Consider the following 24992-nt stretch of genomic DNA (forward strand, 5'->3'; position numbering starts at 1 on the left):
TAAATAAATATTAATGGCAAATAAAATCACAACAATTTAATGTGGCTTAAAAAACCTGGAAAATATTCTCCTTCCTTTCCTTTCCATATCCTCTCTTGTCTATCCCAACTCTCCCCAGACCTTCTGTACCTTATTCATGCTCCAAGCATACTAAACATTTCATCAGTATCATTCCCTTGTTTTCTTCCCCAAGAATCTCAAAAGCTGGTCCCTCTGCCTGGTAGGATAGAACTCCTAGTCCTCTTTACCTCTCCATCACCTATACCACCAGTGCTCAATCTTCAGCCTGAATCAGAGTCACCTAGAGAGCTTGCGGACCAGATTTCTGGGCACCACCATGAGTTCTGGCTCAGTCACCTGGGATGCGTGTGTGCGTGTTATGTTGCTTCAGTGTATCCAACTCTGTGCGACCCTATGGACTGTAGCCTTCTAGGCTCCTGTGTCCATGGGATTCTGCAGGTAAGAATACTGGTGTGGGGTGCCATGCGCTCCTCCAGGGGGTCTTCCCGACTCAGAGATAAACCCACAGCTTACATCTCCTGCTTTGGCACGCAGGTTCTTTAACACTAGTGCCACATGGGAAGCCCCAATAATAAGGGTCTGGGGAGTACACTTGAGAACCACAGACCTACACTACATATCAAATCTTAGTTTAAATATAATTTCACTCAGGAAGCATTGCTTGCCCCTGAAGTGCAGCACTCTCCCTGTGTGTTCCACATCAATCTAGTCTTCCTCATCACAGCATTTATAGTACTACATTATAATGTTATATGATTATCTATTTCCTTTAATAAACTGTAAGTTTAGTGGAAATGTAGGCCATATCTATTTTTTCATCATGGTATCTTCAATGCCTAAAAAGTACCATACCTCAGGATACTTTTTCAACTATTCTTGGCATAGAGTTAGTATGAAAATTAAGAATCATTTTGAGGGTAGAAGGAGGGAGGAACATAACACAGAAGACAAGAATTTGTGAGCACTGCAGGGAAAGATTGGTTTCTGCTCTGAGGATGATCAAGGAAGATTTTAAGAGAAAGTTTTTCACCTATGCAAATGGTAAAGTTTTTAAAAATTTTTTCTTTTTGCCCTTAGGTATAGTGATCCTCCCATTATCTGTCATGAATACAAGCACATTATTGTAGAAAGAGGCCTGGACTTTAATCAGTAAGTCTTAAATCACATTCTGGGTTTATGAGCTATGTGTCCTTAGGCAAGTTTATAGTCTTTGAATCTGATTCCTCATCTCTGTACTGGAACTTAATAGCTCTCAATCCCACAAGATAGCTGTGAGATTTAGATTCTAAACGTGTCAACATATTAAACACAAAGTACATACTCAAAAATTAAAGTCAATTTCATTTCTTTCTTTCATTCACTCAATTTTAGACTGAATTCCTGGTGTATGTCAAGCTGTGTGCTAGATACTGGAATAAAGGAAACAATTACTAAGAAGGCCACACATTAACTGCCATCTAGTAATAATTTTTCATGTGGAAAGCCCTCAAGTTAGAATGAGGTTAGAGAGTAGGCCTTATATCCCTTCATATTTCCCAAGAGTGTGGCAGGATACTTTGAATTTAGTAGTTAGAAAAATACATGTGGACCATTTGCCTGATTTAAAAATGTTAGTATTTCTTCCTGTAAATTTAACATGTAACTAAGATGTAAATTTTAACATCTGCATCGCAAAGCAAAGCAGAAACACCATTGTTTTGGAAGCACAGCGACAAGAAGACTCACTTGACAGCTGACGTCCATTCCTGCCTCCAGCAGCACTTGGACGACGGCCTTGTGACCATTGCGCGCAGCCAGGTGCAGTGGCGTGTGCTTCCGGGTGTTGCAGCTCATTAAGTTAGGGTGTGCGCTGATGATCATTTTGACCACCCTAAGCCGTCCATAGAGGGCTGCCAGGTCCAGAGGCGTTTCCAGCTTGCTGTTTCTGATGGTAGGATCGGTCAGTTCTTCCAGGAGAACAGCCACTACCTCCGAGTGTCCGTACTGAGCTGCACAATGTAGGGCAGTTTCATTTTCATTGTTCTGTTAAGACAAAGACAGACAGTGCAAGTTTTCAGAAATTCAATTTGTTATGAAATTCTAAACATAGTAATTTAAAACCTGAGGGTTGTAGAGAGCAAGGGAGGATGTCATCATCTCAGTCACCATCATAGCTAACACTAGGTGCAGAACACACACCGCTGCATTTCATGTGTGCTTACTTATTGCTTCATGTGTGCTTCCTCATTGCTGGCCTGTGTGTGTGCTCAGTCATGTCAGACTCTTTGTGACCCTATGGGTTATAGACCACCATGCTCCTCTGTCCATAGGATTTTCAGGCAAGAACACTGGAGTGGGTTGCTATTTCCTCCTCAAGGGGATCTTTCCAACCCAGGGATTGAGCCCGTGTCTCCTGCAAGTATCCTGCATCGCAGCTGGATCTTTACCACTGAGCCACTGGAGAAGCCCCTAATCCTCACTAGGAGATAAACAATACTGTCATTGTTCCCATTTTACAGATGAGGAAACTGAGGTAATGTGTAGTTGAATAAGTAGCTGTTATACAGCCTTATACAGCCATTTAGTATTGGAGCCAGGATTTGAACCTAAATAGCCTAGACCCAAAGTCGGTACCTTTAATAGCATCTTCTGCAGCAACTGTTGTGACTACCATTTGCTCAGTGTCTAAAAACTTTACATATATTGTCTCCCTTAACCCTTATAAATGATCCTGCAAGACTAATATTAACATCTCCACTTCATGGGTGAGGAAACTAAAATACAAAAAGACTAAATTACATGTCCATGGAGAATCAGGATCTTTTGGAACCTGTATCATAAGAATCCAAAACCTATTTATGCTTTTTCCATCGTACCACACTGCCTACCATGTTTTTCTACACTGTCAAGGAAGAAAAACAGAAAATTAATGATCTGAAAGCAGAATTTCTATGGATTTTGCCCAAAAGAACACTAATTGAGTTGAAATAGGAAGTAGTTACTTAGCTGTCCTAAGCGTTCAAACCCAAACACATGTTATTGTAACTCAGTCTTGCTCTGGATAATAAAACAATGCAGGTAAGTAAGCTGAGAGTAGAGAGTAGATTTGAAAACTTAAAAAGAGGAGTGACAAGGGAGAAAAAAGTTTCTTGCTATTTTACTTTCCAAAAAATATCAGGAGAGGGCCTTTGAAGGCCAAACTCAGATGAAAAACATACTCTTTAAAGACAGTCAACAAAAAGTTATGATCTGATAGATGGGGAATCCAGAGTGAGATATTGTTTTTTCTAGCATTTTGAGGATGCCATTCCTATTCTTAGTTTAAATGTGTCACCATAGTCTTCTTCCTCACAGAGACTTAGAATATAGAGGCTTACACTCCCTGATTTTATTATCTGATCAAATTTTATAAACATGATTTAAAAATCAATTTTATTACTTTAAACCATGAAAATGATATAGACATATGCCTCCTGACTGAACCAAATTTCCCATTGGTTGAAGAGAGATTACTTCTCATTTTTAAAAATACAGCACCTCTTTGAGAAATAGAAAAGTGAATTATGAAACAAATCCTCAAAGACCTCTCTACCTTGCAAAGGCCTTAGCCTAGGAAATTACAAGTGCAAAACTGAAATTTTCTATTAACTCCAATTATCACTATTCAGATCTCAAAAAAAAATATTTCAATCATTCCAGACTTAGGAGAAAATGTTCATAGAGTTTATCCATAATATCTAAGATACAATGGGTTTGTCACATCAGTGAAGACCACAATTGTGGTATCTTTAGAGAAACCACGGTTGTATACTCATATACATAATCACTAGTGGTCTAAAAAAATCCAATTTGAAATAAATAGGCTGCAATAACATACTAATTAATAATTGTCAGTATATCTACACTCTGTTGTTGTTCAGTCACTAAGTCCTGTCCGACTCTTGGCAACCCCATGGACTGCAGCACGCCAGGTTTCCCTGTCCCTCACTATTTCCCAGAGGCTGCTCAAACTCATGTCCATTGAGTCAGTGATGCCATCCAACCATCTCATCCTCTGTTGCCGCCTTCTCCTTTTGCCTTCAATCTTTCCCAGCATCAGGGCCTTTTCCAATGAATCAGCTCTTCGCATCAGGTGGCCAAAGTATTGGAGTTTCAACTTCAGATCAGTCCTTCCAATGAATACTCAGGGTTGATTTCCTTTAGGATTAACTGATTTGATCTCTTTGCAGTCCAAGGGATTCTTAAGTCTTCTCCAGCACCACAGATCAAAAGTATCAATTCTTCAGATGTCTACATTAAACATTTTTAAACTGTTTTGAATTTCTTCCTCTTTATCAGATAAGTGTTCTCTAAAAAATTAGGATAATTCCAGACAATGGGTGGCAGTATGAAACTGGCTTTACAAAAGCTATTTACCGAAGGCTTTACTTCAAAGTAACACTAATGGAAACTATCTAATACTAGTTGGATTTGAAGTTTTGGTGAATGCAAAGTTTGAAGTTTTGGTGAATATACTTTTTAGAAAATGTTCCTCTGGTTTTGATGTCCTAATGCAAAAATAAAGAGAAAAAGAAGAGAAGGTGGAAGAAAAGAAAAGAGGGAAGAAAGACAGGAGGGAAATGAATATACAAAGAAATATAAATTGAAACATACATAACAGAAAAAGAAATAATAAATGAAGTGACAAAAGACAGGAAAGATGTGGCAATTATAAAAACAATAATTAGGGCAGAGTCCACTTTGTTTTCAAAATTATTTCACTCTAAATTGACCACTAATTCTAGGGCAGCATAAAATGGTGACCCAGGTTGAAGTGCTAACATGTATTTATTAGCAACAGTAAATCATTCCATCCCTCTGGGCCTATCTTACTATAAAATTAGAATATTACCTTCCCTGTAACCTTAGAATACAACTAATAAATCAAAGGTGATAACATATAGGAAAATGCCTTATAAACTTAAAATATTAAAACGTAAGTTAGAATTATTTTGAAAGAAAGCTGTATAATAAACCAAAGTTAGCAATCAGAAATCAGAATGAAGCCCTGATGATTATGCATAATTTTAACATCATAACATAATGTAGTACTGGTTATAAGCTTGGGCTTTGGATCAGAAAAACCTGAGTTCAAGTACTAATTGCATTTCTTAGCAGCTGGGATATCAAGAAGTTACTTAGTGTTTCTAAGGTGGTTTCCTCATATATGAAGCAGGAACAGTAAGTAATACCTACCTCATTAGGCAACGGTAGAGCTTAGAAAGATAATGTAGATGAAGTACTATGCACAATGCCTGGCATATAGTAAGCACTCCATAAGTGATAGGGTCTATGATGTAAAACCAGTGTACTATTGTGGACAGCTCTGAAATTATAGAGATCTGAGTCCAAGTCTCAGTTTAAGTCACTCAGTAATGTGTGAACTTACATGTGTTACTTCGCTTTACTGAGCCTGATTTCCTGTCTATAAAATGGAAGTGATAACAATCACTTCAGAGAATTGCAAAAATTAATTAAATAACATATTGTAGGTAAAACTGCCCAGTTATCATAAGTCTCAGTTAATGTTCATTATCATTTTCATTCCTGCCCTCTATTGCTTAACTACATAAAGCTATATAATTAATTAGTATACTTCTGTACCATTTGGGGAGGGCGTGGGAAATAAAGCTAAAATCAGAATTTACCTATGAAAAACAAAATTCCTACATCAGAAACTTTTAGAAGAAATAACATTGAATGAGAGATCTATGTCAGTACTAAAGGAGTATGTACATAATAACAACAAAAAATATGTAAAAAAAATGGTATTAAAAATCTCAAAAAATTTCTACTCATTTATAATAGAAACCACAACATAAAGTAACAGAATTGAAAAAAGAATTTTGAAGTCCAATCTCCTCAAAAAAAAATTTTTTTTAATTTAAACTGACATATTCAACATCACAGAAAATAAGTTTCTCTAGGTTATTTAAAATCCTCAACATTCAAATGTAAATGTTGGTTAGGGTTAGGGTTTTTTCCCTTATTTTCATGTCATTTAAAAAATATTGTTTGTAGAAACTAATACTCCATTGTTTCACCTTGGTTTGTTTTTCCATCTTATTACTTTAGGTTTGCTTTGGGCATTCAGTTTTAAGAATAACCACCAGATGGCTCATCCCACCAATAATCTTTTAACTTGGTTTTCTGAGGAACAGGCAGCATTCTCATAAATTTCCTTTTTAGAATGATAAATAAAGACAGCCATATCCATCATTTCATAAAGACTTGAATTCACTATTGTCATAAAAATATCTTGCATTTTGTAACATGAAAACATAGACATTTTATTGTGATATATATTAACAAGACATTTTTCCAATTAATAAAACATTTTTCCTGATTAGTTCTTTACACAACTACATTTTGATGTAAGATATCATTATATTATATTTTCTTCCCTTTGCTGTATACAGCTAGCACGTATTCATTTTTAATCTGAATTTCAGTCAAGTGTCTGCAAAGGCTGTACCCATATGAACAATATGCTAATTGTACTATATTAGCTGTGTTTGCCCTAGAGTAACCTCCTTGCATCCATACTGGACAGCGGCCAACCTGCAGCTTAATACCCTCTTTGTAATTCAATTGTTGGGCTGCACGCTGGTTTTCAAATATAGTTTTACAAAATGGGAACAGTAGGGGGCATGCAGAGCTCATTTGTTATCACACTGTACTAGAGGACTGTATTTTACTTTCTGGAATGTGTGGTCTTATTTATTTAGAACAATGAAAATGGCATTATTTTTAAATATATGCATTAAGTATAACATGAATGCTATGTAGTTGCAAATATTTTGACTATCTGTCAGTTTCATCCTGCTGCTGTGTTTTACTGAAGTTACTCTAGGCAAACGTGTGTGTGTGTGTGTGTGTGTATGTGTACAGGAAATTTTTAATTTAATATGTGTCTAGCAACTGTATACATTGTATTTGCATTTTAATTCACAAAATAGCAGTTAATATAAAAGTGCAATGTAAATGTTAAAGTATTATGCAAATGATAGCTATCATCATTGTTCTAGCATCTAAAATTTTATAAGAAAACCTACTTTTACATTATGAATGTAAATTCTGTTCTATCTTTAAATATTCAATAATTATAAAATGGATTCTCATGTAAGGCAGGCAAAAATACTAGAACTACCTCTGTTATGTGGGATTTTCTTATTAACAAATATCTTTACAAATGTGCAACTTAGTGCCAATGTACCTATAAACAAATGTCAAAGAAGTTTTCAAATATCTCCTTTAGCAAATTCAGCAGTAGGAGGATCTTTGGCAGGGTAAAGACAGAAATAATCAATTTTTCAGTGTGGCTTTGACTTCACAAAACTCTCAAAAATCACAGCATGAGCAAATACTTGACAAATGCACCTGTTCATTGACTCTGGAATGTGATGGTCCATGATGAATAAGAATCTTCACAATTTCCACATCTCCTTTCCAGGCAGCCAGGTGAATAGGAAAATAACCTTTGTTGTCTGCTACATTTGTTGAGGCCTCATATTGAAGCAGTTTGAGAACTATGTCCCTAAGAAGGAAAAGAAAAATACAACAGAAGAAAATATGCTGAACAATATGGCTACTATTAGACAGATAATCATAAAAGTATATTAGTTACCGACTGGAAATTTAGAGTTATCATTCTGGTACTGAGACATACAATTGGGTTTAAGAGTTTGCCTATTCAACATTTGGCTATTTTACTTACCTGGAACAAACTACCACCACACACACACACACACAGACAGCATTCATTGACTGACCCATGCAAGTACTAGAGATCTTTTGGGCAAAATCTATCTAATTTTATTAACTGAACAAATTTAGTAAAATAACTTAAAAGTATACCTCTTCACATCTTTTTTAAAAACAGAGTATTCCCAGATAACTTATATCTGAGATTTAGTCTGGAGGAAGAGTTGAGGTGCAAGCAAACACCCTGTTTACAAACAAAAAGTTATCATCCTGCTAAAAGACATTCAGGAAATTACACATTATTCTGATAGAGAAGTGGAATAAAGGATTGAAGATCCATATAAAAGAGAAAGCAGCACAGTAGGAAAGAGACCCTGAGAGGTTGAAAAAAAATTAACAACTTTCAGCCATGGCACAGAACATACTTTGAATGTGTGTTGTTTATACTTGTATACTCTTTCACTTTCCTCCTCCAAGTCTAAGAAATTATTTTAAGAGGGAAATTCATTTATGAGACAAGTTCTATCACTGACACAATTATTCTAATGATAAGATTTCAGAGAAAAATAAACCTCATTTTAACATTTCTTTTCTAAAAATAGTATTATTTTATAAGCCCTGAATTTAAAGGACTTGAATGTAAAGTACCAGTTATGCAAGTGAAAGTGTTGGTTGCTCAGTTGTGTCTGACTCTTTGCGAGCCCATGGGCTGTAGCCCACCAGGCTCCTCTGCCCATAGAATTTTCCAGGCAAGAGTACTGGAGTGGATTGCCATTCCCTTCTCCAGGGGATCTTGCCAAGCCAGGGATAGCGGTCGAACACAGAGATCAAACCCAGGTTTGGCATTACAGGCAGATTCTTTACCATATGAGCCACCAAGGAATCCCAACTATGCAAACTACCAATAATATGCCTGCTAGAGTATCGATTAGTCTTATTTTTCTTCCTTCCTGTAGAAAATAATAATAATAGTGCCTACTGCTCAACACTGGTAAGAACATTAAATGAGAACATAAAAGAGAAGTCACTCAATGAATAGTAAAACACTATACAAATATTAGTTCTTGCCCCAAGTAAAAATAAAATTCTTTAAAAGTAAAACTGCTTCCTTCAAGTCACCTTTGGAAAGAACAGTTTGAAAATCAGAAGGAAATCTGAAGTTTGCCCAGTTTCTATGCTTCTTCTCACCTCTCCACCACCTAAGAGTTGTTATATAAGCTCTTCCATTCTCAGATAAGTAACTTAGAAAGTGGTGAAAAGGATTCAGTATTTGAGAATAACAAAAGCAGTGAAGAATCAGAATATCTGGTTTGAAGTCTTAACTCTCTAATATTTAGTAACTTGGTGTGTGTGTGTGTGCGCCTGTGTGTGCTCAATCACTTCAGTCGTGTCTCTGTTTTTTTTAATTAATTAATTTATTTTAATTGGAGGCTAATTTCTCACAATACTGTAGTGGTCTTTGCCATACACTGATATGAATCAGCCAGGGGTGCACATGTGTCCCCCATCCTGAACCCCCCTCCCACCTCCCCACCATCCCATCCCTCAGGGTCATCCCAGTGCACTGGCCCTGAGCGCCCTGTCTCATGCATCCAACCTGGACTGGCGATCTATTTCGCATATGGTAATATACATGTTTCAATACTATTCTCTCAAATCATCCCACCCTCGCCTTCTCCTATAGAATCCAAAAGTCTGTTCTTTATCTGTGTGTCTTTTGCTGTCTCGCATATAGGGTTATTGTTACCATCTTTCTAAATTCCATATATACGCATTAATATACTGTATTGGTATTTTTCTTTCTGCTTACTTCACTCTGTATAATAAGCTCTAGTTTCATCCACCTCATTAGAACTGATTCAAATGCATTCTTTTTAATAGCTGAATAATATTCCATTGTGTATATGTACCACAGTTTTCTTACCTATTTGTCTGCCAATGGACATTTAGGTTGATTCCATGTCCTAGCTATTGTAAACAGTGCTGCGATGAACATTGGGGTACATGTGTCTCTTTCAATTCTGGTTTCCTTGGTATGTATGCCCAGCAGTGAGAGTGGTGGGTCGTATGGCAGTTCTATTTCCAGTTTTTTAAGGAATCTCCACACTGTTCTTCATAGCAGCTGTACTAGTTTGCATTCCCACCAACAGTGTAAGAAGGTTCCCTTTTCTCCGCACCCTCTCCAGCATTTATTGTTTGTAGACCTTTTGATAGCAGCCATTTTGACCAGCGTGAGATGGTACCTCATTGAAGTTTTGATTTGCATTTCTCTGACAATGAGTGATGTTGAGCATCTTTTCATGTGTTTGTTAGCCATCTGTATGTCTGCTTTGGAGAAATGTTTGTTTAGTTCTTTGGCCCATTTTTTGGTTGGGTCATTTATTTTTCTAAAATTGAGCTGCAGGAGCTGCTTGTATATTTTTGAGATTAATTCTTTGTCAGTTGCTTCATTTGCTATTATTTTCTCCCATTCGGAAGGCTGTCTTTTCACCTTGCTTAGAGTTTCCTTTGTTGTGCAAAAGCTTTTAAGTTTAATTAGGTCCCATTTGCTTATTTTTGCTTTTATTTCCATTACTCTGGGAGGTGGGTAATAGAGGATCCTGCTGTGATTTATGTCAGAGAGTGTTTTGCCTATGTTTTCCTCTAGGAGTTTTATAGTTTCTGGTCTTACATTTAGATCTTTAATCCATTTTGAGTTTATTTTTGTGTATGGTATTAGAAAGTGTTCTAGTTTCATTCTTCCACTGCTGGTTGACCAGTTTACCCAGCACCACTTGTTGAAGACATTGTCTTTTCTCCATTGTATATTCTTGCCTCCTTTGTCAAAGATAAGGTGTCCATAGGTGCGTGGATTTATCTCTGGGCTTTCTATTTGTTCCATTGATCTACATGTCTGTCTTTGTGCCAGTACCATGCTGTCTTAATGACTGTGGCTTTGTAGTATAGTCTGACATCAGGCATGTTGATTCCTCCAGTTCCATTCTTCTTTCTCAAGAATGCTTGGCTATTCAAGTTGGTTTTTTTTTTTTTTTTTTTTTTGTATTTCCATACAAATTGTGAAATTATTTGTTCTAGTTCTCTGAAAAATACCATTGGTAGCTTGATAGGGATTGCACTGAATCTACAGATTGCTTTGGGTAATACACTCATTTTCACTAGATTGATTCTTCTGATCCATGAACATGGTGTATTTCTCCATCTATCTGGGTCATCTTTAATTTCTTTCATCAGTGTTCTTTAGTTGTAACCTTACAGACGGTAGCCTGTCAGGCTCCTCTGTCCATGGGATTCTCCAGGCAAAGATACTGGAGTGGGTTGCCATGCCCTCCCCCAGGAGATCTTCCCCATCCAGGGATCAAAGCTGTGTCTTGTGCAGCTCCTGCATTGCAGGCAGATTCTTTACCAACCTTGGACAATTCAAATAACCTCTGTCTCTCTTTCAGACACTGTTAAAATGGAATTTAGAGATTACATATAGCTGCCGGTCTAAAAGAGTTTTGGTATGAATCAAATGGGAAACGAATATTACTGTAAAACTGTATACAGTCAAAAACTATTCTTAAAGCTGTTTGCTGCAATGTCAAACAATTTTTGCCTTCTCTTTTCTTTAACTGAAATATATCAGTATTAAATAAAGGTAAAATAACACCAAAGGAAGCATTGTTAATTACCTGGGAGTGATCAGTAGAATTTACCCTACAAAAAAAAAAAAAAAAAGCCTTCTCCAAATACATATATTAAAAAGGGGAAATTATGTGAAGGGTTTTAATTTCATTCTTCATGCTTAAGCAAATCAAAAAGAATTCTGAAACTTCTAAAACATTTCCTTTCTAAGAGGAAAGAGGAAAATTTGATGGAGTCATCAATACTATTTTCTTTTACTCTCAAACCACTCAGAATTTCATTTGTTCTTGGGCTTAATTTTTGCTGACATTTTCAAATAATGTGTGTGATATGCATTTATTATCAGGAAGAATTATGATATGGTGAAAAAATTGACCATCTTACTAATTATTTGTATTGTAAGTTACTACCACCTAATATCTAAATCAGAAAAGAATAATCTTCATGTTTATAAAATTGTCTTTGGTGAACACCAAGATTCTAAATAAATACTATTATTTATATTTAAGTTTTTTAGCTATCTTATTAAATAAATATTCTATAAAATTTATTTTTTAATTTAAATTTATTTTAAAATCTTTTTTTTTTATTCAGAGACACCAGTTAATGAACTGGGTGAACTCAGATTTCTAATATAAAAACATATTTTTGAAATATAAAGTTATATCTTTGATCAAATGAGTGTCTATTGGTCTCACTGAAACTTAAGCAAAATATTAATCAATAAAGTATTATTAATTTTTCTTATGATGTATCCATGTATACCACAGGTAATATGTATTATACAGGCCTTTTTCATCCAGGCTTATCAAGAACAAATTAAATTTCAGGTACCTTCTCTAATGTCTAAACAAGAAGAGTAGTTGTTTTTGGTTTTGGGGGTAGTTGGTTTTGGGGAGGGATATAATTGAAATATAACATGATTTTAGTTTCAAGTGTACAACAGAATGATCTGATACATGTATCAATTGAAACTGATCACCATGATGAGCCTAGATAACGCCTCTTTTTTACTTTTATTTAAGCTGCATCTTATATCTTCCAAAAGTATCATGAATATGCTGACTGTGCTTGGTTATCTGGCATGAAATATTAAGTTATATTGATGAAAACTGTCTATAAGCTAGCAAGCAGAAAATACCTATACATTAAACATAAAGTGGTAATCTTTCTTACAGCATTTGACAAAAAACTCTCCAAAACACTAAAATAAATGTAATTGATGAGATCACAGAAAAAATAATTCCATTTCCCAGGAACAAAACAAAATACCCAATTAAGTTTAATGATAATTCAGTTTAAATCACTGCAACATTTTGCAGCTTGAGGTTAAAAATGTAAGTTCAGGTAAAAATAGGAATTCTAAAAGTATTGATTTTTGCTATCATGTTTAATTTGTTTCATTTTTTGATAGACATAAGTAATACTTCTGATTAGTATGAAATGTCTTTTAAGAAGTTTAGTATACATTCTAAGCAAAATTAAATTAACTGGGAAGATTCAACATTCAAATTTCTTTACCTCAACAGCAAGTTTCCCTAGAGTTAACCAAAGAAATTTATTTTATTTCATCTTCCTGTGTTTGTTGCTAAGTCAAAGAATTTTGAAATAAATGCAAATCATCTTCATATGGATGCAATAAACTAATGACATACAAATTATCCATTAATAAACTAATGAAATTCTCAAAGTCATTAAGGCCCTTTTGATTTCAGACTTTCTTGAAGATTTTATTTCTCCTTTTTGGAAATAAAGTTGCAAATATGCTCAACATGGTCAGAAGACTTTAGGACAATACACTGCATTTTCTAACTGGAGTTCCTTTATATACTGAATTCACTCTCATAGGTTTATTTCCAGATAGAGTGAATAAAGTCAAATTTTGACTAGTTAATATTTTAATCCAAGAAAGAAGCAATCAACCAAAGATATTTGTAGGTGATTCAAAGAGCAACTTCATGAACTAGATTATATAAATTCTTAGAGGAAGTGCCCATCTTTCATTAGAAAGTCTATTCTGAGCAAATCAAAGGTATAGCAGATAGTTTACCATCTAGAGTCTAGATTCAATTTGAGATACGATCTTGATTATAGATAATGGAGGATTATCTATAATTGAATCCTTGTCTAGGATTCAAGCATTAATATTTAAAGAATCAAAAGCAAGAACAGAATATAACCCCACACATATCAAATAACAAGCATATCTCAAAGATACAATAACAATTTAGTACTGACATTTTCCAAAACAGCATCCAAGAATCACAATGTACCCAACATAGTTTAATGAGATGAAACTTAACAAGAAAATAAAACCAGCAATTTTCTAAGAAGAGAGAAATCAGAATGAAATATGAACATACAAATTTAGTAAAACTTCATAGGGATTATTAAAATAATAAGATTATTATTTTAAAAGACAAAAGAGCAAAGAAAAGAAGGAAAGAGAAAGAGAGGGAAAGAGGAGAGAAGAAGGGAAGAAAGGAGGGAGTAAGAAAAGGGAGGAGGAAGTGGAGGAAAGGAGAGAGGAAGTTGGCTATTTCAGAAGAAACTGCTATTGCTATTCAGAAGAGAATTAATTAAGGCAATAAAATTTGCAAAAGAAATATATGAGAGAGACAATGAATCCTCCATATTTTAAAAAGAAAACAAAGAAAAGATAAAGAAAAGATCTCTAGCCTATCTACTGAAATAATTCATTTACAATCATTGCCAGTTAAATTTATGCTACTAACTGTGCTTTTTCTATCATTTAAAAGTAACAATTTTCTCATCTGTAATTACAAATGACTCAGGAAATCACCAAGAGTACAATTTCTACTGTGTCCTGATTTGGCTAAGTGGAGATGAATTTTTCATTGTGAAATAATGTATTTCAGGTATATAGAATGTTGTTTTTCATTTGTGGGCTAACTAGCAGTGATAAACAAGACTCTCTATAAAACATACAAAACAGTGAGGATACAGTCTTAATTTGCAGTGTGAAGGCCACAGATTATATATTGGAGGAAAGGGGAAAGCATGTGCCCAAACCAAATGAATAAACTGTAAGAATCTGTAACATTTCTTCTAGCTCCATAATTCCACGAACTTCCCTGGTGGCTCAGTTCATAAAGAAACCGCCTGCAATGCAGGAGACCCAGGTTCAATTCCTGGGCCGGGAAGATCCCCTGGAGGAGGAAATAGCAACCCATTCCAGTATTCTTGCCTGGAGAATCCCATGGACAGAGGAGCCTGGTGGGTTACAGACCATGGGGTCCAAAGAGTTGGACACGACTGAGCAACTAACACTTTCAGCCTAGAAACCATGTTTATGAAAACAATCTAAAGTTGATGGATACAACAGCAGCAGGAACAAGGATAAAAATGAAGTGTTTCTATGCTGACTGCTAAGGCTTGCTTGGGAGGAATACAGCACAATGTTTCATTACCTATTTGAAGTGAGAATACCAAGGACAAAGAAAAGGAAAACCATTGTCCTCTGGCTCTGAGGTATATTCTATGACAAGTTTTTATTCTACAAATATCTTTTCTTATGGCAATATTTAAATGAGCAGTCCGTGAGAATATACTACTTGATGATAATGGGAGGCAGCCAGAAATACATAATGTAACAGAGAAAAACCAACAAGAAACTAGGACACTGATGTGCATACAGTCACAGAGGGATATAATGTAAATTACAGGTAAAAGTATACACTCAGACTCTAGATACAGCCCCACCTTAATGATTAAGTGGCCACTAGGTCACTTATCCAGCATGGTCTTGTTTCTCCATCTATAAAATAAAAGAAGTAATGAAGGTAGGATAGAATAAATTATCTCTAACTTTAAAAGTCCTTGATAATTTAAATAATTTAAAATCAAGAACTCTTTCTTGATGAAAATCCAAATTTCAGAACTGTAACATCATAATACCTAACTGAGCCATAAATAACAAAATATTATATCACAAAAATGTTATAATTAGAAGGAATATGGTGTATTCAGTGCATTTGAACTGAGGCATAAAGAGGTTAATTAAATGGCTCAAGGTCACATAACTGGCAGGGAGGAAGAGATGGGATTAGAATTTTCCTACTTTTGTCCAATACCTGTATGATGACACTAAGTAAAATCTTTCTTTTCTGGGAAAGTAAGAGGGAGGGAATGCCATCTGAGTGGTTTGAAAAAAAAAAAAAGAAAAGAAAGAAAGAAAGCAAAAAAAATTAAAAGAAAAATGATACCTTTAGATGAAAGCAAAGCAGAGATATATAATCCTCAGAGAACACCTGCAATTAAAGCTCTTAAAAGAAATATAGTCAGATCCCCATCTCTTTATGATAAGCTTAATGACTGCTATTTAATTCACGTATATTATCCTCACTTTGTACACTGCCGATAAAACTAAAAATTGCACAAGAGGCCTCAGAGAAATATATCTCAGTGGTTAGAACTTCATAGGATGTCACATATAAATCAAAAACGTTTACTTAAAACTTCACTGGAAACCAAGAAAGGGACATTTGGGTACAATATTGTTTTGAGAAATAATGCCAAGCTGAGGTAGAACAAGAAAAGTTGTATAGCTCAAATAGTCAAGCCCAAGATCTTCCATCCATTATACTTGATAGCTTGTCTTCCCAGCTGGGACTGAGAAATATGGTTCCACCAGAGCCACCGAATCCACAACTAAGATGGCCAAAGAAGTCGACTTGGGCTGATTTAATCGACTTCCCTCCTGATCACTCAGGTATGAGGAAGAATAAACAGCAATTCCTTTAAAAGGTTCAGATGGTAAAGATCTGGACACATTTTCCACTCTAGAGAAGGGTAGCAATATAGCTGAAACAGACTCGGCAAAATAAAAAGTTCTAAGTTGGACGGTATAAGGTGACATTATATAGAATAAGGACTGGATGAAAAAAATTTAATTTGGGAATCCCAATACTAAGGATCTAAGTGATGAAACATTAAGTTTATGATATTTTACATAATTCAAAGATTCTTCAAACAGAATGATAATGTTCAGTTTATGCAATAAGTTTTAAGGTAAACGTGTCATAATGATAAATAATGACAAAAATGGTAAGGTCCTTGTGTGAGAGCTTTAAGGCCATGAAGTGTAATCAAGTATAACCAAGTCCTTTGTGTCTCAGTTCACAGAATGAAAGAAATGTTAAATGCAAAATTAAAAGATAACTAGCAGTAATTTTATTGGAGAAGGAAATGGCAGCCCACTCCAGCGTTCTTGCCTGGAATATCCCAGGGACGGGGGAGCCTGGTGGGCTGCCATCTGATGTGACTTAGCAGCAGCAGCAGCAGTAATTTTGGAGGCTTTCTGGGTGACTCAGTTGTAAAAGAATCCGCTTGCAATGCAGGAGACACAGGTTTAATCCCTGGGTCAGGATGAACCCCTGGAGAAGGGAACGGCAACCCACTCCAGTATTCTTGCCTGGGAAATCCCATGGACAGAGGAGCCTGGTGGGCTATGGTCCATAGGGTTGTAAACAGGCAGACACGACTTAGCGACTTAGCACACTTAGTAATTTTAAGGCAGTAATTACCATATTTAAAACAACTGAAGTGAAATGAAATGATCCAGACCTGAAAAGACTAACTTGAATCATTAAAGCAAAGGAAAAACAGATAGGAGGGGAGACACATGAACAAGGTCACCTTTCTTCTGATGAAGGACAACAGAACGTTTGACTCATTCAGAGGACTCCTCACACTTTGTCACTAAACCATTAGGTTTCCTGGCTAAAACACTGTCAATAAAATAGTGTTGATGGTTATACATTCTTTCACTCCCCATATTGTAGACTATCACATTATTTGAAATATAATTCCACAGGTTAAAGAGGTTTAAAATCTGACAGACCATCCATGAACGACAAAGAGAAAGCATTTTAGCTTAGTTTGAGGATTTCAAAGAGGTTTGTGGAAGTGGCCATGGCTTATAAGAGCAAGACTCTACTAAAAGAGTTCATTCTTAGTGAATAACCGTATAATTTGTGAAGACACCCCGGACAGTAGGGAGGCATCATTAAGTGGTTTATCCCATCAGTCCCTAATCTTTTTGGCACCAGGGACTGGTTTTGTAAAAGACAATTTTTCCACGGACCCAGGGAGTGGTGAGAAGGGTGGTTTGGGGATGATTTTCACAAGAAGCATGCAACCTAGATCCCTCACATGCACAGTTCACAATAGGGTTTACGCTCCTAAGAATCTAATGAATGTCACCGACCTAACAGGAGGCAGAGTTTAGGCATTAATGCGAGTGATGGGGAGAGTTTGTAAATACAGACAAGCTTTGCTCACTCTCCTGCCTCTAGCCTCCTGCTGTGCAGCCTGCTTCCTAACAGGCCATGGACCAGTACCCCTCTGTCGTCCAGGGGTTGGGAACCCCTAGTTTATCCCATTCCCATGCCAAATGTACACATGACTAACATGGTCCTGGCACGTCTTCCATTTTCCCTGGGTGATCTTTGACTTGATCTGCACTCTGCGCCTACTCATCCTCAGCAACATTCCTACCACTTTCAACATGTCAAGTGTTGAACACCTGGTGCTTCTCCAAATTCATCTAAGCTCAGGGGACTCGCGGCAACCTGAGACAGGAACCATCAGACATCATTAACTTCATCACATGTAACTAAATACACACAGATTCCAGTCCAAATAAGTGGCACTTACTTATGTCCATTTAAGGCTGCATGGTGTAAAGCCGTGTAGCCCGAACTGTCTGTGCAGTTCACGTTGGGGCCTCGCCAGATGCTGCAAATAAAGCACAGGCACACAGTTAACAGGGGGCAGAACTGTGCTTTGCAAAACAGAAGGAAGCCTGTTAGTCTCACAGTCGGCAGCATGTTTCATATGAGGATTTTACCCATGTAGAAAACAACTGCCACCTTTCCTGCACTCCCCTCAGAACAATATCTTTATTCATTTATTTGATGCAGAGAAATTATTAGTGAATATAGCTACCATTAGAAATTATTAGCAAATGCAGACCCCCCGGTATACTTTAAATTTGGACCCCAAAATTCCCTGTCACTTTTGGTCATAGGGCTTCCCGGGTGGTTCAGAGGTTAAAGTGTCTGCCTGCAATGCGGCAGACCTGGGTTCAATCCCTGGGTTGGGAAGATCCCCTGGAGAAGGAAATGGCAACCCACTCCAGTATTCTTGCCTGCAGAATCCCATGGATGGAGGAGCCTGGTGGGCTACAGTTCACAGGGTCGCAGAGTCGGACACGATTGAGTGACTTAATATTGGTCATTACTTAAATATTGGATGCAATTAACATTCAACTGTTACATTTTTTACCAAGAAGAAACATTTAATTCATCTGCCTCCTCCTTCAACACACTCATTCTGAGATGGCAGTGGTTTACATAAGTTATATTTTTGCATACAGAAAGAATATAAACACTTCTTGCTGTTTCATTGCTACCAAGAGAATATAAAACATATTTCACCCTTGAAAATAGAATTAGATTTGATTATCACAAACCATAAAAAGGTTCTAGTAATTTTGAATTTATTTTGCTATACAATATATTTTGAAGAAAACATATAAGAAAGAATCCACTTTATCCTTGATCACTACAATTATAGAAACTATAATTTTAAAAAAATAGGCATGGAAAGACAGTTTTCCAAAAGTAAATCTCCCCAAAAAACTATCTGATGTTATCAAAGCCATCAAAACTAACATCAAATGACAAACTAGTTCATGTATTCACAAAATATTTACTGTGTACCAATTATATGTCACATATTAAGCTAAGTACTGACAGTACACAGTCATAATTCAAGGTCCTTCTTTACAAGAGCAGAGTCTAACGGAGAAGAGAGACACATAAACTAACAAGTACAGACCAGTAAGATCATCAAGGTGTCAGAGAGCACACAAGCATCTCTGAGAAGAAAATAATGGCTAAATATTCCAAACGAGAGGTCACAACTCAAACTAAGTTGAGACAATGAAAATGAGTAGAATGTTCTTATTCGACAGTTATAAAAAGTCAAACCAATAAGATACAGGGATCAACTGAAGGAAGGAGAAACTATAATAGTTAGCACAGAATCACTCAAATTAAATGTCTAAATGACTGAAAGGAAAATGACATGAACTAAGATATGAAAAGAAGGCAAATCTGCTGGAGGAAGACAGTGCAGATGGAAAGCAAACAATGACTTCAGGCTTGGAGACATTGAATTTCAAGTATCTGACATACTTACGTAAAAGTAAGGATCTCCAGAAAACTACGGAAATATCTAGTTAGAAGCATGGTTCTTAAGTTAGACAACCTTATTTCAAAAACCTGGCTCCATTACTTGCTGGGGGTAGCCCTGGATAAAGTATTTAACCTCTCTGAAGTATTTAATTCTTTGTCTGCAAAATAGAGAAGATGATAATAGTACTACTACCTTAAAATGTTGTGAAGATCAAGTGAATCAGTACTTATAAAGCACTTAGGGCATTGGTGGGAATACAAACTAGTACAGCCACTATGGAGAACAGTGTGGAGATTTTTTTAAAAACTGGAAATATCTCTAAAAAAAAAAAAAAAAAAACTGGAAATAGAACTACCATATGACCCAGCAATACCACTTCTGGGCATACACACCGAGGAAACCAGATCTGAAAGAGACACATGCACCCCAATGTTCATCGCAGCACTGTTTATAATTTCCAGGACATGGAAGCAACCTAGATGCCCATCACCGACAAATGGATAAGAAAGCTGTGGTACATATACACCATGGAATATTACTCAGCTGTTAAAAAGAATTCATTTGAATCAGTTCTAATGAGAAACTAATGAAACTGGAGCTCATTATACAGAGTGAAGTAAGCAAGAAAGATAAAGACCAATACAGTATACTAATGCATATATATGGAATTTAGAAAGATGGTAATGATAACCCTATATGCAAAACAGAAAAAGAGACACAGATGTACAGAACAGACTTTGGGACTCTGGGAGAAGGCGAGGGTGGGATGTTCTGAGAGAATAGCATTGAAAAAAGTATACTATCAAGGGTGAAACAGATCACCAGCCCAGGTTGGAGGCATGAGACAAGTGCTCAGGGCTGGTGCACCGGAAAGACCCAGAGGGATGGGAGGGAGAGGGAAGCAGGAGGGGGGATCGGGATGGGGAACACATGTAAATCCATGGCTGATTCATGTCAATGTATGGCAAAAACCACTACAATATTGTAAAGTAATTAGCCTCCAACTAATAAAAATAAATGAAAAAGAAAAAAAAGAGAAAAAAAATAAAGCACTTAGGGCAGTAGTTGAACATAGCACTAGCATCTATTATATTTGCTATGTTTGTTCAAAAACTGTTAGAAGATAAAACCAAGGTAGTGCTTGATTTCAGACTCTAAGAGAGGCCATCAGCTGGGCATGGTGGCATGCATCTCAGCTACTCAGGAGGCTGAGGCTGGAGAACTGCTTGAACCCAGGAGTTCTGGGCTGCGGTGCACTATACCAGTTGGGTGTCCACACTAAGTTCAGTATCAATATGGTGACCTCCTAGGAGAGAGGTCATCAGGCTCAAATACCTCAGAGGAAAATCTGTATATGAAGGCAAGGTGAAACCTTCTCTCGAATGTTGATATTAGCCAAAATATCAATCCCTAGATGAAAAAAAAGAAATCAAACCTAAGTTGGGTAGATAGTTCCAAGTTCAAAACAACTCAAAATCTGAAAACCTCCCAGCCCTTACTGAAATGGTCAGAGAACCTATATGAAAGTATATTGTGAGGAAAAAAAGAAAGAAAGAAAAATATGGGACCGACAATAGAACCATGGATAAATAACAATACTTTAGGGTCCAGCATGGGTAAAAAGTTACATGAAGAACACTGTGAGTTGTCCAAGAGTAAATAAAACCAAGAGAAAGCAATATACAATTTAAAACAGGAAACTGTCCCCCCCCCAAAAAAAAAGTGAGATAAGAATCAAACTATTTGGTAATAAAGAAGGTCTTGAGGAAATTACTGACCAAATATAACTAGTCAATTGTAAGATTTTAACTTTATCTTTATCTTAACTTCATTTCAATCCAGAGGTTTATTTTCTTTAGTGGTAGCTTACTTCCTAAGAATAAAAACAGTGACAATTAAACCATGAAAGTTATAAAATATGCATATGTTTTACAATTTCATTAAGATTGTTAGACTTTTAACAATCTTTTATTTTTCTAAATCAATCCTTGAAACATTTTTAGTCTCCTATTATGTTCTTAAAACTTTTATACCTTTGTTTCTCTTGCTAATTTACCCATCTTGCCCTATTAATTTCCACCTTTGTGCCTTTACTCATGCCCTTCTACTAACCTATGATAGATTTTCTAACCAAGCATATCTTATCATTCTTCAAAAGCCTAGATCAAGATTCACCTGTTCCAATAATTTTTCTCTAAATATTGAATACAACAGTTATTAACAAATATATGCTAAATTATAAATCATATAATTGATTATTTTAATGAATAAATAAGCCACAGGTAAAAACAAGTGTTAAAACAAATGCAATGTACTCATTTAAAATAATGTGAAATCCAAAAAATAATAATAATAATAATAATAATTCAAGAAGCAAAAGAACAAAAAAGCAGAAGAAAGAAATAAGGAAGATTTGATACAAATACAAGCGAAACTGTTAGATGATAGATTTAACCATATCAATGACAAAAATAACCACATCAACAATTACAATAACTATTAATTGTTTAATCATCCCAGTTTAAAAAAATATCATCAGACTGGGTTAAAGAAAGTAAGACCCAACTGTATGCTCACTACAAGAAATTAGCTTTAAACATAGAGATACATAGGGCTTCCCTGATTCCTCAATTGGTAAAGAATCTGCCTGCAAGGCAGGAAATCCCTGTTCAATTCCTGGGAACCAGAGATCAAATTGCAACATCTGCAGGATCATTGAAAAAGCAAGAGAGTTCCAGAAAAACATCTATTTCTGCTTTACTGACTATGCCAAAGCCTTTGACTGTGTGGATCACAACAAACTGTGGAAAATTCTTAAAGAAAAGGGAATACCAGACCACCTGACCTGCCTCCTGAGAAATCTGTATGCAGGCCAAGAAGCAACAGTTAGAACCAGACATGGAACAACAGACTGGTTCCAAATCAGCAAAGAAGTACACCCTGCTTATTTAACTTATATGCAGAGTATGCTATGCAAAATGCCAGGCTGGATGAAGCACAAGCTGGAATCAAGATTATCAGGAGAGTTATCAGTAACCTCAGATAAGCAGATGACACCACCCTTATGGTGGAAAGTGAAGACGAACTAAAGAGCCTCTTGATGAAAGTGAAAGAAGAGAGTGAAAAAGTTGGCTTAAAGCTCAACATTCAGAAAACTAAGATCATGGCATCTGGTGCCATCAATTCATGGCAAATAGATGGGGAAACAATGGAAACAGTGACAGACTTTATTTTGTGGGCTCCAAAATCACTGCAGATGGTGACTGCAGCCATGAAATTAAAAGATGCTTCCTCCTTGGAAGAAGAGTTATGACCAACCTACACAGCATATTAAAAAGCAGAAACATTACTTTGCCAACCAAAGTCCGTCTAGTCAAATCTGTGGTTTTTCCAGTAGTCATGTATGGATGTGAGAGTTGGACTATAAAAAAAGAGCTGAGCGCTGAAGATTGATGGTTTGGGACTGTGGTGTTGGAGAGGACTCTTGAGAGTCCCTTGGACTGCAAGGAGATCCAACCAGTCCATCCTAAAGGAAATCAGTCCTGAATATTCATTGGAAAGACTGATGCTAAAGCTGAAACTCCAATACTTTGGCCACTTGATGCGAAGAGCTGACTCATTTGAAAAGCCCCTGATGCTGGGAAAGATTAAGGGCAGGAGGAGAAGGGGATGACAGAGGGTGAGGTGGTTGGATGGCATCACCGACTTGATGGACATGGGTTTGCGTGGACTCTGGGAGCTGATGATGGACAGGGAGGCCTGGCGTGCCGCGGTTCATGGGGTCGCAAAGAGTCGGACATGACTGAGTGACTGAACTGAACTGAATTGAACTGAATTGATCAAAGAGAGGTTCTAAATTGATGATCTCAGCTTCCACTTTAAAAAACAGTTAGAGTGTATTACCCCAAAGTAAGCAGAAGAAAGGAAAACAATGAAATAAAAAAACAGGCTAACAATAGAGAAAATCAAGAAATCAAAAAGTGATTTTTTACAAAATATGCTATAAATTTAAAAACCTATAGGTAAACATAAAAATAGAAGATATAAATTATCAAATTAGGAGCAGAGAAGTAGTATCACTACATATTCTAAAGACAGGAACAGAAGGAGAATAATTTTTAGTAACATTGTATCAACAAATTAGAAAACTTAGATGAAGTGGGCAAGCTTCTTGAAAACCACCAAACTAATCTTTTTAAAAAATATATAACCTGATAGCCCTACATCTATTAAAATAACTAAATGTGAACTTGTAATTACAAATATTCCTCATAAAACAAACAAACAAAAAAAAAAAACCTGCAGGTTTAAATGGCTTCAGTGGGAAATTGCGCCAGGTATTTAAAAAAGAAATAATATCAATTCTACAAAAATCATTCCAAAATATTGAAGAGGCACAAATAATGCCTAACATTCTATGAGATCAGCGTTCTATGAGACCAAAAACATATGACAGAAAAGAACTACAGATCAATATATCTCTCATGAATATAGATGCAAGAATTTTCAGCAAAATTCTAGCAAGTTAAATCCAACAATACATAAAAAGAATATTACACCATGATGAAATGGAGTTTATTTCAGGAATGCAAATTTAACATTCATAAATTACTATATTAACAAACTAAAAAAGAAAAATCTTGATTATCTCAACAGATATGGAAGTAATATTTGCCAAACTCCAACATCAATTCCTAAGAAAACTGTTAGCAAACTGGAATAGAAAGAAATTTAATCAATTTATAAAAGACATCTTTTTGCCTTTTCATACTATTCATGTGGTTCTCAAGGCAAGTATACTGAAGTGGTTTGCCATCCCCTTTTCCAGTGGACCACGTTTTGTTAGAAATCTCCAGCATGACCCATCTGTCTTGGGTGGTCCTACATGGCATGGCTCATAGTTTCACTGTTAGACAAGCCTGTGGTCCATGTGATCAGTTTGATTAGGTTTCTGAGATTGTGGTTTACATTCTGTCTGCCCTCTGATGGATAAGGATAAGAGGCTTTTGGAAGCTTCCTGTTATGAGAGACTGACTGTGAGGAAAACTGGATGTTGTTCTGATAAGTAGGGCCATGCTCAGCAAATCTTTAATTTTTGTAACTCTGCTTATTTAACTTATATGCAGAGTACATCATGTGAAATGCCAGGCTGGATGAAGCACAAGCTGGAATCAACACTGCCGGGAGAAATATCAATAACCTCAAATGTGTGGATGACATCACCCTTATGGAAGAAAGTGAAGAACTAAAGTGCCTCTTGATGAAAGTGAAAGAGGAGAGTGAAACAGCTGGCTTAAAACTCAACATTCAAAAAAAGGAAGATCATGGCATCCCGTCCTATCATTTCATGGCAAATAGATGGGGAAATAATGGAAACAGTGAGACTGTAGTTTAGGGGGCTT

At 36.2% G+C, this 24992-nt stretch overlaps 1 protein-coding gene across 3 annotated transcripts in view; it reads right to left on the reverse strand.

Moving 5' to 3' along the window:
* The window catches only part of ANKS1B (ankyrin repeat and sterile alpha motif domain containing 1B), a 1071061-nt gene that overhangs the window by 913756 nt on the left and 132313 nt on the right, over positions 1–24992 (reverse strand). For all 3 annotated transcript variants that reach the window (XM_065937415.1, XM_065937407.1, XM_065937398.1), the window contains exons 2-4: positions 18046–18126; positions 7420–7576; positions 1747–2043 (exon numbers count right to left, since the gene is read on the reverse strand). In XM_065937415.1, coding sequence (XP_065793487.1) covers positions 1747–2043; positions 7420–7576; positions 18046–18126 — 535 coding nt within the window. The remainder of the gene's footprint in view (positions 1–1746; positions 2044–7419; positions 7577–18045; positions 18127–24992) is intronic.

This window comes from Muntiacus reevesi, chromosome 1, assembly GCF_963930625.1.
Source record: "Muntiacus reevesi chromosome 1, mMunRee1.1, whole genome shotgun sequence".
In the NCBI taxonomy this organism is placed as follows: domain Eukaryota; kingdom Metazoa; phylum Chordata; class Mammalia; order Artiodactyla; family Cervidae; genus Muntiacus; species Muntiacus reevesi.